This window comes from Equus caballus, chromosome 15 (genome assembly GCF_041296265.1).
Source record: "Equus caballus isolate H_3958 breed thoroughbred chromosome 15, TB-T2T, whole genome shotgun sequence".
Lineage (NCBI taxonomy): Eukaryota > Metazoa > Chordata > Mammalia > Perissodactyla > Equidae > Equus > Equus caballus.
The window spans coordinates 19,995,797-20,017,500 of NC_091698.1; the positions used below are offsets into that span (position 1 = coordinate 19,995,797).

The 21,704-nt window shown below is 43.8% G+C and overlaps 2 protein-coding genes across 10 annotated transcripts in view; one reads left to right on the forward strand and one right to left on the reverse strand.

The window, feature by feature from the left end:
- Nucleotides 1-8,992, forward strand: part of FHL2 (four and a half LIM domains 2) — a 69,270-nt gene extending 60,278 nt beyond the window's left edge. For all 4 annotated transcript variants that reach the window (XM_005599782.4, XM_070236000.1, XM_023618490.2 and 1 more), the window contains 3 exons: nt 1,080-1,249; nt 3,910-4,096; nt 8,369-8,992. In XM_005599782.4, the coding sequence (XP_005599839.1) occupies nt 1,080-1,249; nt 3,910-4,096; nt 8,369-8,520 (509 nt within the window). In that variant the 3' untranslated portion in view covers nt 8,521-8,992. The remainder of the gene's footprint in view (nt 1-1,079; nt 1,250-3,909; nt 4,097-8,368) is intronic.
- Nucleotides 8,775-21,704, reverse strand: part of C15H2orf49 (chromosome 15 C2orf49 homolog) — a 21,634-nt gene continuing 8,704 nt past the window's right edge. For 2 of the 6 annotated variants that reach the window (XM_001488180.5, XM_005599785.4), the window contains one exon: nt 20,010-21,704. This exon is cut by the window's right edge and continues 1,392 nt beyond it. The gene's annotated coding sequence lies outside the window, so the exon portion shown is untranslated. Of the gene's footprint in view, nt 9,495-13,263; nt 15,545-20,009 lie in introns of those variants that run through there. The other 4 variants (XM_070236003.1, XM_005599784.4, XM_070236002.1 and 1 more) reach the window with 4 other exon arrangements.

Below are 21,704 nucleotides of genomic sequence, written 5' to 3' on the forward strand. Positions count from 1 at the left end.
GCTTTGGGCCACGCAGGCCATCCAGTCTCTGTCGCAACTGCTCAACTCTGCCCTTGTAGCATGAAAGCAGTGTGGACAACAGAAGGGAGTGAATGGGCTGGCAGGGTTTCAATGACACTGCTGTTGTAAACAGGCTGCAGTCCCGATGTGCCCGTGGGCCGTGTCTAGTGTGCTGGCGCCTGAGCTAGCCCGCGTATTTGGAACACTTTGCAATTTCTTCATCCATTATGCTCCTTTCCCCCAAATCCTTCGCTTCTGCTTCATACAAAGGGTGCTCGCATACATATCTGTCTGGAAGCATCTATTTCTATAAACACACACACCTTTTTTGTGCGTATAAAGTATGAGAAAGACATTAATCAACAAACCCCGAGCGTTCCCTGTGAGTCAGGCTGGGCGGGGTTGGGGTGGGCGTGAACCAGAAAGCGTTCACTCCTCCGGGACTTCACCTACTGGAGGAAATAATGTAGCCATATCCAATGATAATAGTTGTTCAGAAGAAAATGGGCTGTTACAGGACCGAAAGTTACTAAGTGGGTTGTACAGGTAATACGCGTGGATTTAATGATAGCGTATGCCACGGCTTGATGACACAGCACTTGAATGAAGTGAGTGATGTGGAGGCTCCTCCCAGAATCAGGCTCGAGACTCTAGGTTCGTCTACACCCAACCATCCCCTCCTCTTGAGAAGCAGAGGGCTGTTTGTTAACAGGCCCCTCTGCTCCAGAGTCCACACTTGCTAAGGACTAGTCTGAGCTCCGCCACACTTCTCTTTATATTTTGCAGTGCTGAGAGAGACAAATACTTGTTTTCATTTAATGTTCATAACCACTCTGTTCAACAAATAAATCCTGAGTATGTACAGATATTGTTCCAAGAGTTGGGTGTCTAGCAGCGAACCAAAAGACAAAGTCCCGGCCGTCCAACAGAAGTGATTCCCATTTAGAGGTGAGCCTTCCAGAGCTAAAGGACTTGCCACCGTCATAAAACCAGACGGTGGCAGGTTCTCAGCGCAGACTGCTCAGCCTCCAAGCCAGTCCTTTTGATGACTCTGCTTTCCTTCTTGACTCCCGTGGCAGGCACCCGCAAGATGGAGTACAAGGGCAGCAGCTGGCATGAGACCTGCTTCATCTGCCATCGCTGCCAACAGCCCATCGGAACCAAGAGCTTCATCCCGAAGGACGGCCAGAATTTCTGTGTGCCCTGCTACGAGAAACAGTATGCCTTGCAGTGTGTTCAGTGCAAAAAGGTACCTCTCCCTCTCCCTGGACCTTGCGCATTCCAGTCAGTTTGCTTCCACGCCGCTGTCGGTCAGCTCCCCCTTTCCGAAAGCGAGGGCGCCTTCATGCTTGCATGGCAGGAGCCTTAGGGCTGTCTTGCCTCACGTGCCGTGATTCTGATGTTCTTCTGTACATTTTATCCATTGGACCTGTGTTCCAGTCCTTCTTTCAAAGATGAGAGCTTGTTGTGACCTGAGATAAAAATCCTTTCTCTCTTCCGTCTTCTAGAACATTTCCAAATCTTTGCTCCTGTTTATGACTTGATGCTAAAGGGAAGGAGAACTGTCCCCAAGCTGTCTTTGTTACACTGTTCTCCTTGAATAAACAAGAAACCAACTGCTCAACTTAGTAAGAGGGAGGGAGGATGTGAGAAGAAAAGGAAAGGAAAAAAGGTCAGCCGTCAGCCAGGGATAGGGGACAGCCCAGGAACCACACTGCCCCAATCGCCAATGTGCTGTCCTGTCGTGGCTCTGTTGGGTTAGCGGACAAAGGGAAGCCGCATCTGCAGGAAGCCCTGTCTCCCGCCGACCCTGTCCACCCCCGTCCGTGCCCTTGAGAGTGCAGCTTCGTCTGCTGCAGTGTGACCTCTCTCGCACGGTCTCGGCAATGTTGGGACCTGAGCCAGCCTCCTGAGGTGCTCCCTTCCACCGGGGACTTTGCCCTGGGCAGGCCTGGTGAGAACTTGGTGAGATTGCCTGGCTCCTGCCCATTGCTGACCCCACTCTGTCGCTGGGGGGCCCTGCCGAGCTGCTCCCTGCAGCTGCCCAGCCTCGGCTGGAAGGCCCACCTCGCCGGCACCTTTTCAAAGGGCAGCGTGTTGCTGACTTTCCTTCAGCCTTTCCCTTGTTTCCTTCCGTCTCGTTTCCGTTTTTCTTTACATTCACTCTTAAATTCCATTTCTCCATATTTCCCCTATTTATCTACTGTGGATCCCTTCTTCCTTGGATGGCACTCTCATTCCTGTGTTTACCTCAGGAACCCTCTTCTCTGCTCACTTCCCTTTGTTTTGTTTTGCTTTTCTCATCAAGATCGAAAGGAAGTTCATTTTAGTTACTCTTTCTTCCTCTGTTTTCTGCCCCACCTCATTGTCCTTTTCAGTTGCAGAAATAAAGGTGACACATCCTCCTGGGACACATACCTTTGTGTGTGTTCATTAGTGCACAAGAAAGCACTCATGCCAGAAATTTCCATTCCTCCCAGCGGGGAGTGGGCACTCCTGGGTGCTGGGTGGAAATGCACTCCCATGTCAGACACACAAGTCCTCATCGAAAGGCGTGCCTTGGAGAACAGAGTCTTAACAGAGTGTATACTGGAGGAAGGCCCTGCACTCGTCTGAGGAGCCGGGGCCAGGCTGATGTTAGGGAAGGGTTCTCTGAGAAAGGGACAGCCGTGCCGAGGCACGTCTGAGTTAGCTGGGTGATGTGGGGTGGGGCTGGGGGACACGGAATCCAGAGGGAGGAGACGCGGGGGTGTATTCCAGGCAGAGGAAACGTCTCACACATACGCGCCTTCTATAGCCACAGAGATAACTTAACCCAAGATATTTTGCATAAATTCTGTTCCTAGGGGGAAAATTTATAGGAAGATTATTAATGGTTTAGAGTTTAATGAAAAGAATACAGGATCGAAGGAAGTTCTGAACTCTAGTGCCTGCTTTGTCATTAACTAGCTATGATTCCAGCTAATTCTCAGACAAGTCACTTGATTTCTCTGGGTCTCAGTTTACTCATCTGTAAAATGGAAATAACATCTGTCTTTATGTGAGGACTTTTATACTTTATGTAAAGACTAAAGGATGAATAGCAGTGTTAAAAAAATAAAATGCGTCAAAGTGCTAACGTGAGGTGTTTCTGCTCCATCTTGCATTGCCATCTTTCGGTCAAGCTGAGACCCACCTGAACTCCTCTGATATCCTACTCAGTTCTGTCCTTCATCCGTTTTTTCAATGAATATGAAAGCGACAAAGGGAAAAGAGGACAACTACTAGATAAAGCGAGTGTGCTGACAATCTGTTGCATCTCTGCTCCCGAGCGCTCCACCTCAGACGGGGAGAGGGAGGCTTTGGGCCTGTTTCTCCGGGCCTTCCAGGACGCCCGTTCCCTCACGACAGTGTCAGCAGGCACCAACCCCACGCTGTCTTTTAAGCCTGTTCCTTCTTCCACCACAAGTGCTGGAGAGACAGAGTTGCAAATGGTGTTTGAGAGGATCCCCCCAGGACACAGAGATCTTAACAGGTGACTCGGGCACAGGGCTGGTCAGGATAGGTTAGGATTCAACCCGAGTCTCCTTGATGCCGTGTCCGATCCTTACCCTCCGTGCGCGGTGAGGAAGCAGCGCTGCCCCACAACACCCACGCCTCAGCTTCCCCAGCATCCCTCCGAGGGGCTGGGAGCAGACTTCCTAGTAGCCGGGTGACAACGGGAGGGCCAGGGATAGAAAGCATGTGGAAGCGGTGATGAAGGGGTGCCTGCGGTCTGTAAGGCAGTTCCTCCGTGACTTTTAAAACCGGACGTTTTCTGGATGAGGATCTGGCGTCATGCAGTGGTGATGGCTGGGGCTGAGGAAGTGTGCTGAGAACAGAGACCACCCCGCCTGGGGAAACTGACCCTCTCGCTCTCGCCTCCTGCAGCCCATCACCACCGGGGGCGTCACGTACCGGGAGCAGCCGTGGCACAGGGAGTGCTTCGTGTGCACCGCCTGCAAGAAGCCGCTGTCCGGGCAGCGCTTCACGTCCCGAGACGAGTTTGCCTACTGCCTGAACTGCTTCTGTGACTTGTATGCCAAGAAGTGCGCTGGGTGCACCAACCCCATCAGCGGTGAGTGTCCCGTGGGATTCCCACTCAGCCTGCACGGCCACCTGCTCTTCTTGGTGTAGCCGTTTGAAGGTTGAACAGGTGTAAGATTTCAGCATGTGAATTTGATTACACACCTAGACCCTCTAGGCCTCGTAAGGTCCCGAGCAGAGCCGACTCCTGCTTACCTGCATTCCTCTCCTTGGGACAGTGGGCACACTCGGCAGGTAAGGACTTCCCCTCGAGCTCCCCTGATCACTGAGAACCCTAGGCCCTGTTCTCAGGAAGTTTATCGCTTCTGCTTTTGGTAGGATTATCTCTAAAACTGCAGCCTGTGAGTATATGGCAACCACATCAGCACGATGAAGCTGGCGTGTCCAAGCTTAGCAGCTGTACCGTGTTCTTAAAGGTGCTCCATAGCATCTTAGAAAGTTCTTTCGACCACAAAGCCATATCTCTATGAGGGCGGAGGGCAACGTTCTACTTGGTTCTTTCATATCCCCCACAGGGTTGGGCAAAGTGAGAGCCCCAAATCTGGCTGGCTGGCAGACCAGGCATTGGACTGAACTAGTAAACATGCCAGAAGTTCAGTGTGGAGAGCAGCTGGCTGGTCAGACTGAAGTCCTGTAAATGTTCCCCACGTGTTGCACAGAAATCAGTGGCTGGGCTGGGAGGGAGAGTGTGAGGGTTCTGTAACGACACAGGAGCAATTCCATAATGTGGATTCCGGCTCTGTGCATTCATTGATCGGCTGACCCCTGTCAACGGCAGACAGCAGACACATGGTGTAAACACAGCGGCCAGGCCAGACGGTGCTCCTGTGCAGCTTCACACGTAACTGTAACCATACAGACACATTTATACACCCTCTGCGCTCGTCCCTGACTGTTTCCCTCGGGTCTAGAACCCAGCTCACCTAACTCAGCCAACTCACCTGATGTAGAAAGGCCCAGCCTCTCGTGTGGAAGCCAGAAATCATGTTTCCAAATGAAATTAAAACACAAAGAAAAGAAGTATAGCGTGTAAGTTTTTCTGTGTTAACACATCCAATCCTAGCTGTTTGTACACCAGATTTCTCTTAGAATCATTTAGAGGGAAAAATGCAGTCTTTCGCCCTAACATATTAATCTTTAATGCTATTTTCAAAGTTAACTTTTGTGGAAGTAAATGTCTATAAAATTAAGCTTTATATAGCAATATAACCTACATAAAGCACTTTTAAATATAAAGTATTAGATATGTGTGTTGATAGTAGTTATTATCATTGTAGCACTGAAAAAAAACAAAACAACACTAGAAAAACAGAATGATACTTTCCTCCAAAAAAGGAGAGTCAATTCTCTGAAATGCAGAGACTATGCTTGGGAATTTTGAAATTGCAGCTAAAATGTGCTTTTTGCCAGATTCCTAATCAATTATGCCAGAGTGTGAGTTTAGATTAAATTTCTAATAGTTCCTTACTTAGTTCTTTTTCTCTTTGACAAAATTTAAATGATTTTATTAATAAATCTGAAGTTGGTATTTTCCAACTTTTTATGTGCAGAGATGCTTAATTCACACATAAATACAGTTGATCCTCATCATTCAGAGTCCATATTTGCAAATGTGCCTGCTCACTCACATTTGTAACTCCAAAGTCAGCACTCGTGGGGTGTTCACGGTCACTCACAGACATGCACAGAGTGGCGAATGCGTGCATGCCCAGTTGAGGTGGAACCAGGTGACACTCCGCCTTCCCGTTCAACTCTTGTATTATAAACAAAGGTCCTTTTCACAGTCTGTTTAGTGCCATGCTTTTTGCATTTTTTTGCTTTTTGTTGGCAATTTCAGTGTTTAAAATGGCCCCCACGGGGACCAGCTCGACGGTGGAGCGGTTAAGTTTGCACTCCACTTCGCTGGCCCAGGGTTCACGGGTTTGGATCCCAGGTGTGGACCTACACATCACTTGTCAATCCACACTGTGGTGGCACCCCACATACACAATAGAGGAAGATTGGCACAGATATTAGCTCAGGGACAATCTTCCTCACCAAAAAAAAAATTAAAAAAGGCCCCCAAGCACAGTGCTAAAGAGCTATGCTCCTAAGCACAGGAGGGCTGTGATGTGCCTCATGGAGAAAATACTTGTTAGATGAGCTTCATTCAGGCTTCAGTTATGGTGCTGTTGGTCATCAGGTTGAATATTAATGAGTCAGCATACATATGAAATAAGGTGTGTTTAAACAGAAAGAGAGGTAAAGCAAGGTTATGTGTTGATTGGGTGATGAACATGTTGTGCCCAGAGGCTCACAGGAACCTGATGCTGTCTTTCTCTTAGGAACAGTGGCTCAGGATTTGGTAATTCAATTCAGTGACTTTACAGAAAATAACTACCTCAAATAATGAGAAGTGACTGCATGCACATCCTGCCTTTAGGAGGATTTGTCCCCCTGGGGCTGTCTTTGGCTCCCATTTCTACCACTTGCCCCATTGCTGGCATTTCTAGGAAACAGTGGAGCTTCTGAAAGGAGGCCTCCCCCTGGGACAGCTGCCCAGCGTAGCTCCTGTCACTGACACCCTCCCTCATCCTCTCGCTGCCATGCTCCTCCTTGCCCCAGATCTGCGGTGGCGCAGGACTCAGCAGAGGAGAGAATAAGGAGAACCACGGAATGCTGGAAACGCTGGGGCATCCTAGCAGCTTCTTGGCTTTTCATTTAACTCAGAGTGCTAAGAAGAAAAGCAACTATCTTCCAACCGCTCTGCAGCCCCTGCCCTGAAATCAAGTTAAAGTGTTGCCCAAACTACTGGCTTTCAAACTTGGCTGCACATTCGAAACACCTGGGGAACCTTAAAAATTACTACTGCCTGGGTCACGGTTTAACTGGTGTGAGCTATGACCTGGGTGTTAGAATTTTTAAAAGCTTCCCACGTGATTCAAATATGCAGACAGTCTTGAGACCCACTGACCTAAACCATCGGTTTGGTTCTGCCTCAGGGCCAGGCCCTGGGCTCCCAGATCCGCAGGTCTCTCACTGCCCTCTAAGTCTAGGATTAGGAAAGGCAATCGATATTCTGGTAACGCTGGTTCTGCACTGTGACTCTTTTAAAGCTCTAAGCTGTTTAGGAAAAGAGAGTTGAAAAGCTTTGCTAGCGCATACTCCATCAGTAGCAGAGGTAGTGTGGCATTAGAAAGAGCTGGAACTTATGTTTGCAAGACCTGGTTCAAGTCCCAGGCTGGTCACTAACTAGCCGACGGGGTCTAGCTCTACGGTCTCCCCTACGTGAAGGGATTTAACACCAATGTCAGCCTAGCCAATTAAGTTAAAGACCTAGCTGTTGGTGCATTACAGACTTCTCACGCTGGCTGCGACCTCAAACTATTATAAATGGAGCAGTCAGTGTGGCTGCTTTGTTTTTAACATGGTAGACTGAACCATTGTTTTGGAAAGAACTCTTTGTAATTGGAATTCATGATCCTAACTTGACCAAAATCGATTACAACTCTAAGATGACCCCATTTATTTGATTCCATTTTATTTCAGGGGGCTCAGTGGCAGTACCAACCAATTATACTGTGCTAGGCGGCCAGTGTACCTTAAAGATTTGATTAGACTTAGTCATCAAACAAGAGTCAAGACCCGAATTGAAATGAGTTCCTACTTTTCTTGCTTAAAATATAAGATGGCTTTCTCTAGTGCCCTCCTGTCTTCACCACCTGCCCCCTCCTGTCTCAGCAGCCCCCTCCTCCAGCAGTCTCATTATACCGCCCACTCTTACCGCGGCAGTTCCTGCTTCTGTAGCGTGTCTCATGATAGTCCCTCTGTAAGAAGGTCCATCGCCTCCTCCCCCACCCAGGTATCATTTCTTTGTGGGGCCTTTCCTGGCCATTCCAGAGAAAATTAACATTTTCCTCTTCTACCTTCCCTTTAGCACTTCATTCATTAAATCATGAAATTACTGAGGACCAGACATGAGGCACCTAGTGAAGGAATAAGGGAAATCAGCTCCCTGACTCAAGGAGTTTCATTCTGGTGGGAAAACAAATACCCACAACAGTCTCTTTAAAATTGTAGCATTTCCATACCGTTCTGAAGCCAATTTATGTATCTGTTCTTCTGATGATTATGACTTCCTCAAGGCTGTGCATGACACCTGATTTATACCTGGATGCCCCACTAGAAACGCATACTCCCCATATCACAGAATCAAAGGGAAGATGGAGCAAACCAGCATTCCTCTTCCAGTCCCGGTCGCCTGGTGCTAACTAGCAGTATTCCCTGTCTCTCCTCATCCGGTGGTGTTTTCCTCTGTTAACAGGACTCGGCGGCACCAAGTACATCTCCTTTGAGGAGCGGCAGTGGCACAATGACTGCTTCAACTGCAAGAAGTGCTCCCTGTCCCTGGTGGGCCGAGGCTTCCTCACAGAGAGGGACGACATCCTGTGCCCCGACTGCGGGAAAGACATCTGAGTCAGCACACACGCGCTTGCCACACACACAGGTTTAGAGATTTTCTTTCTCGACCCGGCAGTAGTGTGCTCTGGTTTCCAGCAGCCGTGGCGAGACTTTGCTCTTGCGCTCCTCAGTGCTCCTCACGTTTGTCGAGGCCCTTTAATCCTCTGTGTTAGTTCATTCCCAGGGAGGGAGAAAGCCCTGCGTAAACCTTAGGTGGGAAGATGGTTTTGAATTTTCGTAATCAAGCAAGGCAAATCCAAGTGTAAAAATCCTTTTGAATATCTTTATAAACGTATCTTTCTTTCACCATGTATTTAATTTTTAAGTGCAATTAACATGTCACGAACTTGAAAGTTTTCCAAACTACATAAGATAGTGAAGAGTTGATATTTACAACTGTGTAACTTCCTGTCACGTAAGGCCTCAAGCAAAATTATATGGCTTTATAACAATAAAGTTTATAACAATAAAGTTACCCAGAACAAAATCTTTTGCCAGGCACAGTGTGTGAAATAATGATTACACATTAAGGTTCTAAGTATAAACAACACTTTACTGCGTGTTTGCTGATCACTGGGTGAAGTGCAAGTTCTGATGGGCTGCGTCAGTGTCACTGAAATTGCATCGCACCTTTTATTTAAAAGAAAGCCTTCATTCAGCACCCCAACCTCTTCCTTGCTACATTCTCTTTGTTCCCCTCTCCCAAACTCTGTTTCTCTTGGAATTTAATGCTCTGCCTTTGATGCAGTAACATAAGCTCCAGAATAGGAGCTAATGACAGTGAAGGCAGTGTTGGGGTCACTTTTCTTGACAGAGCTGTTTTCCCATTGTCATGGATCCATATCTTCCACTGACCTGCCTTCTCTTCCATAAAGTGAAGGATTACAAAAGGACACTAGCACCTCGAGGCCAGAGATGACATCTTGTTCATCTGTATATTCTTAACACCGAGCAATTTAGGGCATACTGGAAGCCTTCAGTAAGTGTTTCTGAAAAGATAAGAAAGACAGTAAAAGACAGACAGACAGATGGAATCACTGCTATACAGATAGCACCCTGAGCCCCTCGTGTAGCAGTAGCCTGTAAAATCATCTTTGAAAGCACAGTATATAGTCGGAAAGCACTGAGCCAATTTATGAGACAGGGCATTGCGTATTTCTCTTTTTAGAATGGTAACAAGTGACTTTTTGTCCTTAGTTTTCTAAGACAATGCAATGTGATAAAATGATATGCCGTGCAACAGAAAAATCTGGTGGAAATCAAGTCCCATCTATGCTGAGCAGAGTGAAGTCAGTTTCTTAATCTGAGTGCTGGTCACTGTGAGAAGTGTTTGATAATGTCTGAGACAGGCCTTCTGGGTTTGTCGTTAGCTTGAGGCTTTGCTTAAAAGAGTAACTAACTCCACCTTGTTAGTTGTTCTGCCATCTTCCACTTCATATGTAACATAAAAGTAAAAGCATTCTTGCAAATATGCTTTTTTTTAAAATGGCAAAATTCCTCCTCCCCCCCAAAAAAGTAAAAGCTTTCTAAATTTCATTATGGAACATCCTGCCTGTTCCTCGCTAAAATCACAGACACACGAGTCATATCCAACCTTCAACTAATGGTAAGGGGGAGTGCCACTTCCAGTACGTAGCTCCTATTGGACTAATCTTCCCTCAAATAACAACCATTCTGCACAAAATATTTTTTAAAAGTTTTCGAAACACTGGAGCATGACCCAAAGCTGGAAGACTTTGGAGGGGAGTGGATGCTTGAAGAGAACAGCAATGAGTAGGTTTCTCATTTTTTATGGCTTTTGTCCCAGGGCAGCCCCAACAGGGTAGCTAAAACCCTATTAGAAAACCTGCAGTCTTACTGGCTTGAAGAACCAGAGGCCAGAGTTTGGGATAAACAGCCTCTGGAAAGTAAGAGGGAAAACTCTAGAAAAGAGGGCCCCAAGTTCTTGGTATGAAAGCTCTGCAAATCCCTGGCTGACAACTGAACCACGCATGTGTAGACCAGACTCCAAGCAGGCCAGCCAAGGCTCCAAGAACTGACTAGGTGGGACTTTGGAATGGTGGTGTACAGAGCTCAGCTGACCCTCTTCCCAGTGAAACAACCATTTAAATGGGAAAACTATATATATAAACCGAATAACAAAGTCTCTGAAAATTTCCCTAAAAGCATACAGCAAATAGAGAACCATTTGTTCAGGAAAATCTACATATTAATAAGCAAACTGAGAGCCTGCGGCATTTGAGCCACAGCCCTATCCCAGCCCACTCCCACACCTCAGCTTCACGTGACAGCAGCTCTGCTCCAGGCTATCTGCTCTGGGTGAGTGCAGTCAGGAAGGGACGGGCTCCTACTGTATGTAGGGCCCTGCCCCAGATAGGACAGGCTGAGCATCCCGGGGTTCCAATGGCCCCTGTTCCGGCCTGCTCATAAGGGTAGAGGTTCCAATGGGAGGGGCAACCTGAGAAGATCAGGGGCTACCATCCTCCCCTCCCAGCACCTACTCTTAAGAAGGCGTGCTACTCTAGGGGAAGCAGGACACTTCCAGCTCCCAGGGGAGAGGCACGCTCTGTGCACTGGTAGCTCAGCAGCTCTGCCTGAGGGGACTGACTTTGGTACCAAGAATGGAGAAATCTGTGTCTAAAGGGATTGTCAAAAACAATAGAGATCTTGGTGGCAAGCAAGTAAGAGGGGACTGGTAGCTCCATGATACTAGCAACAAAAAGCAAAATGGCACATCAGCCAGAAGTTTAATAGAGAGACCCAGGGAAAGAGACAGCTAAGAGGAGCACTCCTGGGGTCCCACTTACCCCTGGGGGTCCATAAGACTGGGCATGGAATGGGTTGCACCGACTCAGGAGCAATCAGAGTGGGATGTGGGGAAGACTTGAAATCATTCTTCAAGCCATACACAGATCATCAGCAAAGAGCAGAAGTCTTATTAGCTGAAAGGGCTCAAGCAGAACCTCTGACCAAACACTGGCTGAACATACAGTATAACCACGTTCAAAGAACTAAAGAAAACCATGTTTAAAGAATTAAAGGAACATGTGTGATAAAAATTACTCATCACGTAGAGAATACCGCTAAAGACATGAACATTATAAAAAAGAATCAAGAGGAAGATGGGCACGGATGTTAGCTCAGGGCCAGTCTTCCTCAGCAAAATGGATTGGCAGCAGATGTTAGCTCAGGGCTAATCTTCCTCAAAAAAAAAAAAAGGAAGAATCAAATGGAAATTCTGGAGTCAAAAAGTATTAATAACCAAAATGAACAATTCACTCGAGGGGCTCAACAGTAGAGCTGAGTTGGGAGGAAAAAAAATAAGTGAACTTGAAGATAGATCAATGGAGATTATGAAATTTGAAAAACAGAGAAAAAAAGAATGAGGAAAAATGAACAGAGCCTCAGAGAAATGTAAGACACCGTTAAGTGCACAAACGTATGCGTGATGGGAGTGCCAGGAGAGGAGAGAGAAAAGGAACAGAAGAAGTATTTGAAGAATTAATGGGCTGAAAACTTCCCCAAATTTGATGAAAGACATTAATCTAAAAACACACATCCAATAAAGTCAACAAACTCAAAGTAGGAAAAATGCAAAGAGATCCATACCCAAACACATCACAGTCAAGTGCTGAAAGCCAAGGAAAGGGAGGAGTCTTGAAAGCAGTGCACTGCGATGTGAGGGGCGCACTCGCCTCAGGAGAGTCTGTCGTTTGAGGCCAACCACACACAAAACTCTACCCCGGCTCTACCCATCTGCTCGGTCAGCTGGGAATCACTCTATTGAACGATATTTCTGAGTGGCTTCAAAATAATACAGTTCTATGATAATCCTTTTTATTAAGCAAGTCTTGTTATTAAATTGTGAAAAAAACAAATAAAAGTGTATAAAATGAATGTTAGCATGTAAAACTAAACTGTGGAGGTGGAAGTCGGGATAGTGAATACCTCTCTGCCTGGGAAGGGACATGAGGAAACCTCCTGGGATGCTGGAAATGTTGTATATTATGGTCGGCAAACTATGGCCCATGGGCTAAATCCTGCCCACTGCCTGTTTTCTTTAAAAAGTTTTATTGGAACACAGCCACACCCTTTCATTTACACACTGTATGGCACACAGGCCTAAGATTCTTACTATCTGGCTCTTTATAGACAGTTTGCCAACTCGTGATCTATATTTTGATCTGGGTAGGGGTTACATATTTAAATATATATAAATTCACTGAGCTGTATAAGATTTTTTAAACTTCACAGTATTTTATGATACCTCAATAAAAATAAATTAAAAATACATGTTATACTTTTTACAGTTTCCTGTACTGGACAGTTATTTTAAAGCTTGTCTTTTTCTTTAAACACAGCAAGCAAACTTGCTTGATCTTTACCTGATTTTTCTAACACGCGAACACTTTGGGCATCAGTCTCCACCGCCTGCTTTCCTGCTGCATCTCATGCTTGGTACTCATGCTTCGCATGCTTCCTTGCAGGCTTGGGTAATTTTGACTTGTGCTAGTCGCTGCCTTTAAAACATGATCAGTGGGTGTTTCCTGAGGCTTAGAATGAGCGCATCTTCCTGCAAGGTGAGTCCCGTTGTCTGTGGCGCGCTGGGAGTACCACCAGACTGGAACTACCTCCCAGTCACTGCCTGCGTTTCTCTCACCATCCCGGCGAAGTAAATTTTGACCACAAATCTGCACGAGGGCCTGCTTGCTTGCTTCCTGCCTCCACCGCCCTTGTCTCTTCTTCCTTTCCCTTTCCTGTTCTTCCTTCCTATCTTCCTTTTCTTTCTTCTCTTCCCTCCTTCCCTCAGCAGGGCAGGTTTACTTCTAACTCACCTTTACCCTGTGGGCCTCTCTTTGGGCTCGCAGCTGTTAGGGCTCCTATCTTGGGGGCTCTGGGCTTTGACTTCTCTCTCCTTTACATCAGTCACATGAACCACAGCTCAGTTTCCATTCCATTTAGCATCAAACTAAATGGTCTACTTCTCCAAGATCTTGTGTTTTCTTAGATTTTTGCCTGTCAGCTCTCCAATGCTTTTAAGGATGTTTTTCTTAAACGTTTTTTTCCAGCAGAATTGTTCCTTACATTTAAGAAGTCAGAGTGAACTTTTTTCTCTAATTTTGAGCGTAAGCAAACCTAACTATAAACATTGCATTAGTTAATTCCTCTTTGTGACATTCTACAATGTTGAGACTTACAGTGATTTTGTCTTCAGATGTTCCTTGACTTACGATGGGGTTATGTCCTGATAAACCCATCATAAGTTGAAAATATCATAAATCAAAAATGCATTTAATACACCTAACCTACTGAACATTGTAGCTTAGCCCAGCCTACCTTAAATGTGCTCAGAGCACTTACATTAGCCTAGAGTTGGGCAAAATCACCTACACAAAGCCTATTTTATAATACACTGTTGCGTATCTCATGTAATTTATTGAATACTGGACTGAAAGTGACAAACAGAATGATTCTCTGGGTACAGAATGGTTGGAAGTGTATTGGTTGCTCATCCTCGTGATTGTGTGACTGACTGGGAGCTGTGGCTTGCTGCTGCTGCCCAGCATCATGAGAGAGGATCGCACCACACATTGCTAGCCTGGGAAAAGATCAAAATTCCAAATTCAAAGTACAGTTTCTACTGAATGCAGATTGCGTTCACACCATCATAAAGTCGGGAAATCATAAGTTGAACCGTTGTGAGTCAGGGACCATCTGTATTTCAGTTTCTTAAGCTTTGATTTAAATGCATAACTATTTTGTAGAATAAATTATCTATTTAGGGGCTAGCCTGATGGCATAATAGTTAAGTTCACGCACTCTGCTTCAGCGGCCCAGGCTTTGCAGGTTTGGATCCTAGGTATGGACCTAGCACCACTTGTCAAGCTGCGCTGCAGTGGCACCCTACATAAAATAGAGCAAGATGGGCACAGATGTTAGCTCAGCTACAATCTTCCTCAAGCAAAAAGAGGAAGACTGGCAACAGATGTTAACTCAGGGCCAATCTTCCTCACTAAAAAAAAATACACATATATATTTAAACTTTGCAGTAATATTTAATACTGAGGACATTGTAAAATTCTTAATAAACTAGTGTACCTTCAACCAAAACCATGAGAATCCAGTCACTGAAGTAACCGGAAGCAGTTTCCCTTAAGAGGCAGTCACCTTGCATAGCCCTTGAACACAGCAAGCAGCTCAGTAAATGTACCTGCTGGGATGCGATGACCCCTGAACTAGCTGACTACTACTGTCTCAATATTTTTCTTAGTGACAGCTTAATCTCTGGAAAAACTTTAAGGGAATGTCTGCAAAAGACCTCAGTGCTGTTGGTGGAGCAGACCTTAGACACTAGCAGAGAAATCCTTGTCATCGACATAGGAGAAGCCAGGGTATATTTAGAACACATCACTGACTTTCTACAAATGGACACAATCCAATCTGTAGGCAGAGGGCTGCCCTCAAGTCATAAATCAGCCTAATAAACCCTAATTCCCTTTGAAAAAAAAATTTAAAACATTAGCTATAGTAAAGCAGAATAAATGCAGTATTAATTTGGGTATCAATTAATCGTATTACTTTAGAAACTTAAAATACATAAAGTATAAAATCAATTCTCAGTCATCTTTAGTGATGCTCCCTCAGACTTCAGGGCACCTCTCATTTTCTGCCTGGCTATTAAATGACAGACTAAGGGGTCTCAGGGATAAGTATAAGGTAGAAATACAGAGAAATAAGATCTAGAAGAAACTTAAGATCAGTGTGGAATCCACCTGCTTGACAGAGGAGGAAACAGAAGCCCAGAAAGAATAAAGCTCACTTTATTAGAGGCCAACACACTAGAAGCGAGGTCTCCTGAGTCCTAGCCCGTTGTCCTTCCTGAGGGAGATCTGACAGCAGTGCAAAACCAAGCGCTACAAAGTTTTATAGTACTTACATCTCTTCTCTCCATGAGCCAAGTTGACAGTCCTTATGAATAGCTGCTATTCTAAAAGTTGGCACCCTCACACACTATTCCCAGGGTGGAGGGGTTCCATCTCTGGGTTAATAGAGAAGAACAAGAGATCTAGGTTTTAGTCACTCTTCTGCCACCAAATCACTGCATGCCTTTAGAGAAGTCACGTTCTCTCTGGGCATCAGTTTCCTCTTCTGTAAAATCAGAGTGCTGGATTAGAGTGTGCTTACAGTCTGAATAACCTCTACTGGGAAAGAATGAGAAAAATCCATCATTTGACTGCTTGATAAGGTTAAGGGAGAACATTAAATCTAAAATAAAACAAACATTATTTTCTTATAGGTAGAGATGATTATGGAGGAAACACCACTTCTGAATACATGAGTTTTTCTGAAACACTGAAAAGGAAAGGTCTGGGCGATGCACAGGCCAATGTGTCCATGAACTAGTAAACTGACCTTTCTAAGGGTGCCAGAAGGAATATAGAGAGATTAACAAATAAGTCTCCATTACAAAAATAAGAGCAGGGTAATGTCATCCCCAGACACCTATTAGCAGTTAAATAATTAGAAGCATATGAATTTAAAAATCTCCCAGGTTCTGAGGGGATCTTCTAAAAGAAAAACCCATTCTCTGCTTTTGGTTGGTTTCCTCAGGCATCAAGGAATTAAAAACATAACTAGTAAACTATGTAGTGCACAGGATACTGTGACTTTAATTATTAAAAGTTCTTCAGATTCTGGGGCTGGCCCCGTGGCCGAGTGGTTGGGTTCGTGCGCTCCGCTGCAGGCGGCCCAGTGTTTCGTTGGTTCGAATCCTGGGCGCGGACATGACACTGCTCATCAGGCCACGCTGAGGCAGCGTCCCACATGCCACAACTAGAAGGACCCACAACAAAGAATATACAACTATGTACCGGGGGGCTTTGGGGAGAAAAAGGAAAAAATAAAATCTTTAAAAAAAAAAAGTTCTTCAGATTCCTTCTCAAATGATTTGAATGTTTAGACTTAATCGATTGGGATTGATAAAAGGATACAGCCCCTTGAGGGCAGGGACCGTGTCTTATTCTTCCAACTCCTTATTTAAGATGTGAAAGACAGTAAACACCTGTTGAATGAATGTTTGTCCAGGGAATTTGTTTGGTTTACTTGATTAAGAAAATAGAGAAAAACAGGGGCTGGCCCCATGGCCAAGTGGTTAAGTTCACACACTCCGCTGCAGGCGGCCCAGTGTTTTGTTGGTCCGAATCCTGGGTGCGGACATGGCACTGCTCATCAAACCACGCTGAGGCAGCATCCCACATACCACAACTAGAAGGACCCACAACGAAGACTATACAACTATGTACCAGGGGGCTTTGGGGAGAAAAAGGAAAAAATAAAATCTTTAAAAAGAAAAAAAAGAAAATAGAGAAAAACAGACATTCTCTTTTTCATTAAAATGATAAAACTCCACATTTTTTAAGTGATATGACTTAAGTAAAACTGGAAATGAGTGGAGTCCATAAGAATAAAAGCATAAGGAACTGTACATAATCACTGTGCTCTGATAAAGTTGTTTCCCACATCAGTACAGGTAACAATTCTGCCACTGCTACACCTGTATACTGAAACTGAACAATTGAGTAAATGGATGGTGGATGGTGGGAGACAGGTGTCTCACTATTGGGGTGGGAAGTACAGACAAGCAAGCAAGGGAAGTCTAGAATGATCCATATGGTAATGGATTAGAATTGGAAACATCAGTATGAACTCATGTTTAGCTTCCTAAAGATAGTTACATACAGAAATATTTATGTGTAAATACAGTGGTTAGTATAGAACATACATTATCTCCGTGCTCTGTCAGTTGCGAAGGCCTAAAAGCAATGACACCCCAGTAGCAATGAGCACATCTAGTGCCTAGATCTTGCTTTCTAACACCATTCTTCAATAAAAGGAACCAGGGCTCCTTGGAGAAATGGCTGAGTCGAGGACTGGGGCAGGAAATCCACAAGATGAACCTGGACCATCTTGTAGTGCCAGAAAGTAAGGAAGTGCTCAAAAGAAACCACAATGATGAGGTAAATCAAAGGGACACAGGAGCCCACTCAAAGAGTTTTCAATGGCCAAAGTTAGAACAATTGAGCAAAAAAAGCATTCGATTATAACTCAAAGTTTGAGAGTCCACACTGACACAAATTATTAAATAAATAAAATGGGGGAGAACAGACAAATCTACTGCACAGAATTCTAAATAATTTATGTAGCTACTTGGCCCGCAAGGTGCAGCGTAACTCCCTACTCCTTAAGTGACTTCTTTCCAAAGAGTACAGTATGAAGAGGAAGAATAATTAACTGTATGTTAACCTGACAAACAGTACCCCAGGTAACCAACATTCACCTCAAAAGTGTTGTCATGGTGATTGCACCCTTAATTTGTGAGGAAAGTGGCACTTTACCTGTGTGATCTTCCCCCCAAAACCCATGACCCCAGTCTACTCATGAGAAAAACATGGTGGACAATTCAAATTTGCGGACATTCTACCTAATACCTAACCACTATTCCTCAAAAATGTCAAGGTCATGAAAAGCTTAAGGCAAGTCTGCAAAACTGTCACAGCCAATTTGAGTCGAAGGAGGTAGGATAACTAAATGTAAGGTGGTATCCTGAATGGGATCCTGGGACAAAGGACATTAGGTAAAAACTAAGGAAATCTGAATAAAGTTATGGACTTTAGCTAACAATGTACCACTACTGATTTATTTCAATAAATGTCCCATACTAATGTATACTACTGATAGGCCAAACTGGATGTGTGGTATATGGAAATTCTACTACCTTGGCATTTTTCTATCAATCTAAAACTTCCCTAAAAGGTTTATTTTTTAAAATTTTAAAAGACTACACAGCAGGGCAGAATAGACATAACAGAAGGCTTGTTTTTATATTTATAAAAAATATCTCTCACTGGTATTTTATAATCCCCTAAGGTTTAATTATCAGTCAAAGAAATATAAATATTTTAGTTCAAATAGGCTAAAAGTACCAAAAAACTTGGATAATTTTACTAGAGAAAAAAATGTTTAGGGCTGTTATATATTTGTTCAGTCAGTCTATTTTCTGTCTTTTTTACTAAACTGAATGCTTTGTTCAGTCTGAACACAGCTAACAAACAGCTTCCAATTGCTCTTAGAATCAAACCCAAAGTCTACCAGGATCTACACAAGATCCTACACCCTCTGCTCCTGCCTACCTTCTCTGCTGTTTTCGTTGATCTGAGCCACATGAGTCTTTCTGTTCTAAACGCCTCATGGCTTTCGCTTTGCCCTTCTCTGGTATCTCAGTCTCCTAGTGTTGGATAGCAAACATCCCCAACACTAAGTGGCTTAACACAAGCCTCATTCTATTCACTCAGGATTCTGAGTCAGCTATTTGGGCTGGTGTCACCTGGGACACTCGGGCAGCTAGTCACCTGGTAGCTAGAGTGTGGATGGGTGACTAACAGTCACATGTCTGGCGGTTGGTGCTAGCTATTGGCTGGGACATGTTTTTCTAGCCGGCTGTTTCACATGGCTGCAACATGGGTCCAGGAGTGGGAGTAGAAGCTTTCATTTGAAACAAAGCAAATTACAAGACCAGTCCATATTTGAGCTGTGGGAAACAGACTCCACCTTGGATGGGAGGAGTAACAAAGAATATGTAGCCATTTAAAATCTACCACAAGCAGGATGCTTTTCCTGAAAACTTTCCATAACTATCTCCCCCATAATACAACCTCCTCAAAGAGGCCTTTCCCAACCACTATATTTGAAGTAGCGTCTCACCCTACCTACCCCATCCCTCATTACTTCATGACTCAGTTTGCTTTTCTTTCTGTCTTTACGATTATCCATTATTGCACTGAGCAGGAAATTAATTCACATCTTTATTTTTTCTGCCACAATAGGGAAGACAACCAAGTTTAATAATAACTGACAGAGTAGAGCACTTCAGTTAGTAAAAAGCACTTTAGCAAAAACAATCTAAACGGAAGTAAGATTTTTTTTTTCTGTCTCTTCTGTCTAGACAAAAAGTGAAGGATCTACTTTTTAAGTTCAAGGTAGAAAGTTACCCCAGGCTTTTCCAAGTTTAGTCATTTAGAGCTTCATTCAGTCTCCAACATTAAGATACCAGCTTAGAAATTAACTTTTGTAAAATCACCCCAAACACAAATAATCCCTCAACTGAATCTCTCGTTTGTCCCAGGTTGTTAAGAAAGCTTACAGGGCCTAAGGTTTGGAGGACTTCTGTTTCCCTCCCTCAAAGCATACTGGCAACCAATATGTCAGTCTCTATAGCGGCAGGATATCCCAAACCCCAGGCCACTTTAGCACCCACCACTAAACAGCAGGGGCCCCAAGATGTGGCTGGACTACTGGGAGCACACCTGATCCCAATCAACCCAAGTGCAGAAGGCTGTACTAGAAAGAATAACACTTTTAGATAGCGTTTGCTCAAATAAAAAGAAATCAAGTCATTACAGAGTATTTTTCCATTTTATTTTTTTATGAATGACAGACCTACTCAATAATTTTATTCAGTTTATTTAAATAAGGATAAGGCTACTTAAAAGACTTTTTACATAGAAAAATGTACATTACAAGGTTAAACTTTCTGTACTGAATTACAAAACCTGCACAAGCATTTAATAAAAGAGCACACTTAAAAACATTTTGACCATTTTGTAGCCTCTAAAAATTACTGAAGTTCCACAGTAGTAAACAGAGGAAGCTCTTACACACATATGATTTAATCTACTGGCAGTTTTACTTAATGTAAGTTTTAAAAAGGTCATTGCTATTGAATGAGTCTCTAGATCAGTTTTAGAATCATCAAAACTTAAGTCAACCAAAATATTATTTCAAATAATAATTAAAATTCTGGAGAATTTTAATACTAGCAAAAATATTATGGCCTCCAAGTAATAGTTGAACCAGCTTTCCAAAGTGCCTCGTAGCTGTCTGGCTAATAAAGCTATTTTGGTAAACTGTGCTGCCTCTACCGCCAGTGGGAAGCAAGGGAGTGCCCTGGTGCTGCAGGGTCTTGAGACTTCCCAGAATACATGCAGCAGCCTACGATCCCTCAAATGGAAGAGGATTAGGGTCAGCCTCTTCATCCCTCAGGGCCAAGCAGTTAGGACTTGCAAACCTAAGCCTGAAGCTTAGGATCTACAGAAAGGAGGAAGAAGAGTGGAAGCAAAGAAAGTAAAAATATGGCAAAGGAAGATAAGAAAAAGGAAAACAGGGAAACAAAGAGAGAGAGAGAAAAGAACAAGTCCACCTGCCAATGGCAGAAAGTGGTAAAGTGCCTGTAACTACACCTCAGAAGCCACTCACTGACTCTAATGTCAATCATCTGCCTACCCCAATAATAAGAAAAGCTAGGCTTATCGGAATATAGAATCAAGAGCAACAATATTAACCCAGGTTAGTGAGTAAAGAGTATTCCAAAGTCGTTCGCCATTCAAATCCTGTCATTCTAACCTTTAAAGCACACCAAAACAACACTTCTGCTTCAGAGTTCAATCATTCAGCAGGCTTCATCATGTGAGGAAAGACATATCAGGACAAACTGTATGTATACACCTTGCGAAGGCACAGCACTCTAAGATGTTGCTATTATGTAATACACAGTACATGGTTTAGTGCTTCTCCACATTTCAAACTCAAAATAGCTCAATAATATGCTGCTATATGAGCACTGATTTTGAATGTTCATAATATAAACTTCAATTTGAAGCAACAATGTTACACAGTTCAGCTGTTATTACCAACCTACTCTGTAAGTTAAATATACAAATTAAAAATTAATTTTATTGAGTAACTAAAAATAAGTTTCCACTGACTTAAAACTGTCAAATGGCTAACTCTCTCTTAACTAAGAGAGAAATGCAGATAGAAGCAGAGGGGACAACTGAATATAAAATATAATTTGTCATTCTACCCTAAAAGCTGCACTTTTAAAATCTCCTTAATACACAATTATGTATAGGATCACAGTTGTCCTTCAACAGAAATATTACATATATCAGCCCTGCAGATAACTATATATTTAAAATCTACCATAACACTAACAATTTAGCAACACTTAGTGTGTATCAATTGTGTCTTATGAGTACAGATTTACAGTCTGGATAAAGGCAGAATGGCTAAAAACTAGAGTTAAAATTTTAGTACAGTACTTACCTGCAAGGCTGAATTAATTTTTTGTAAGGCTATTCAAT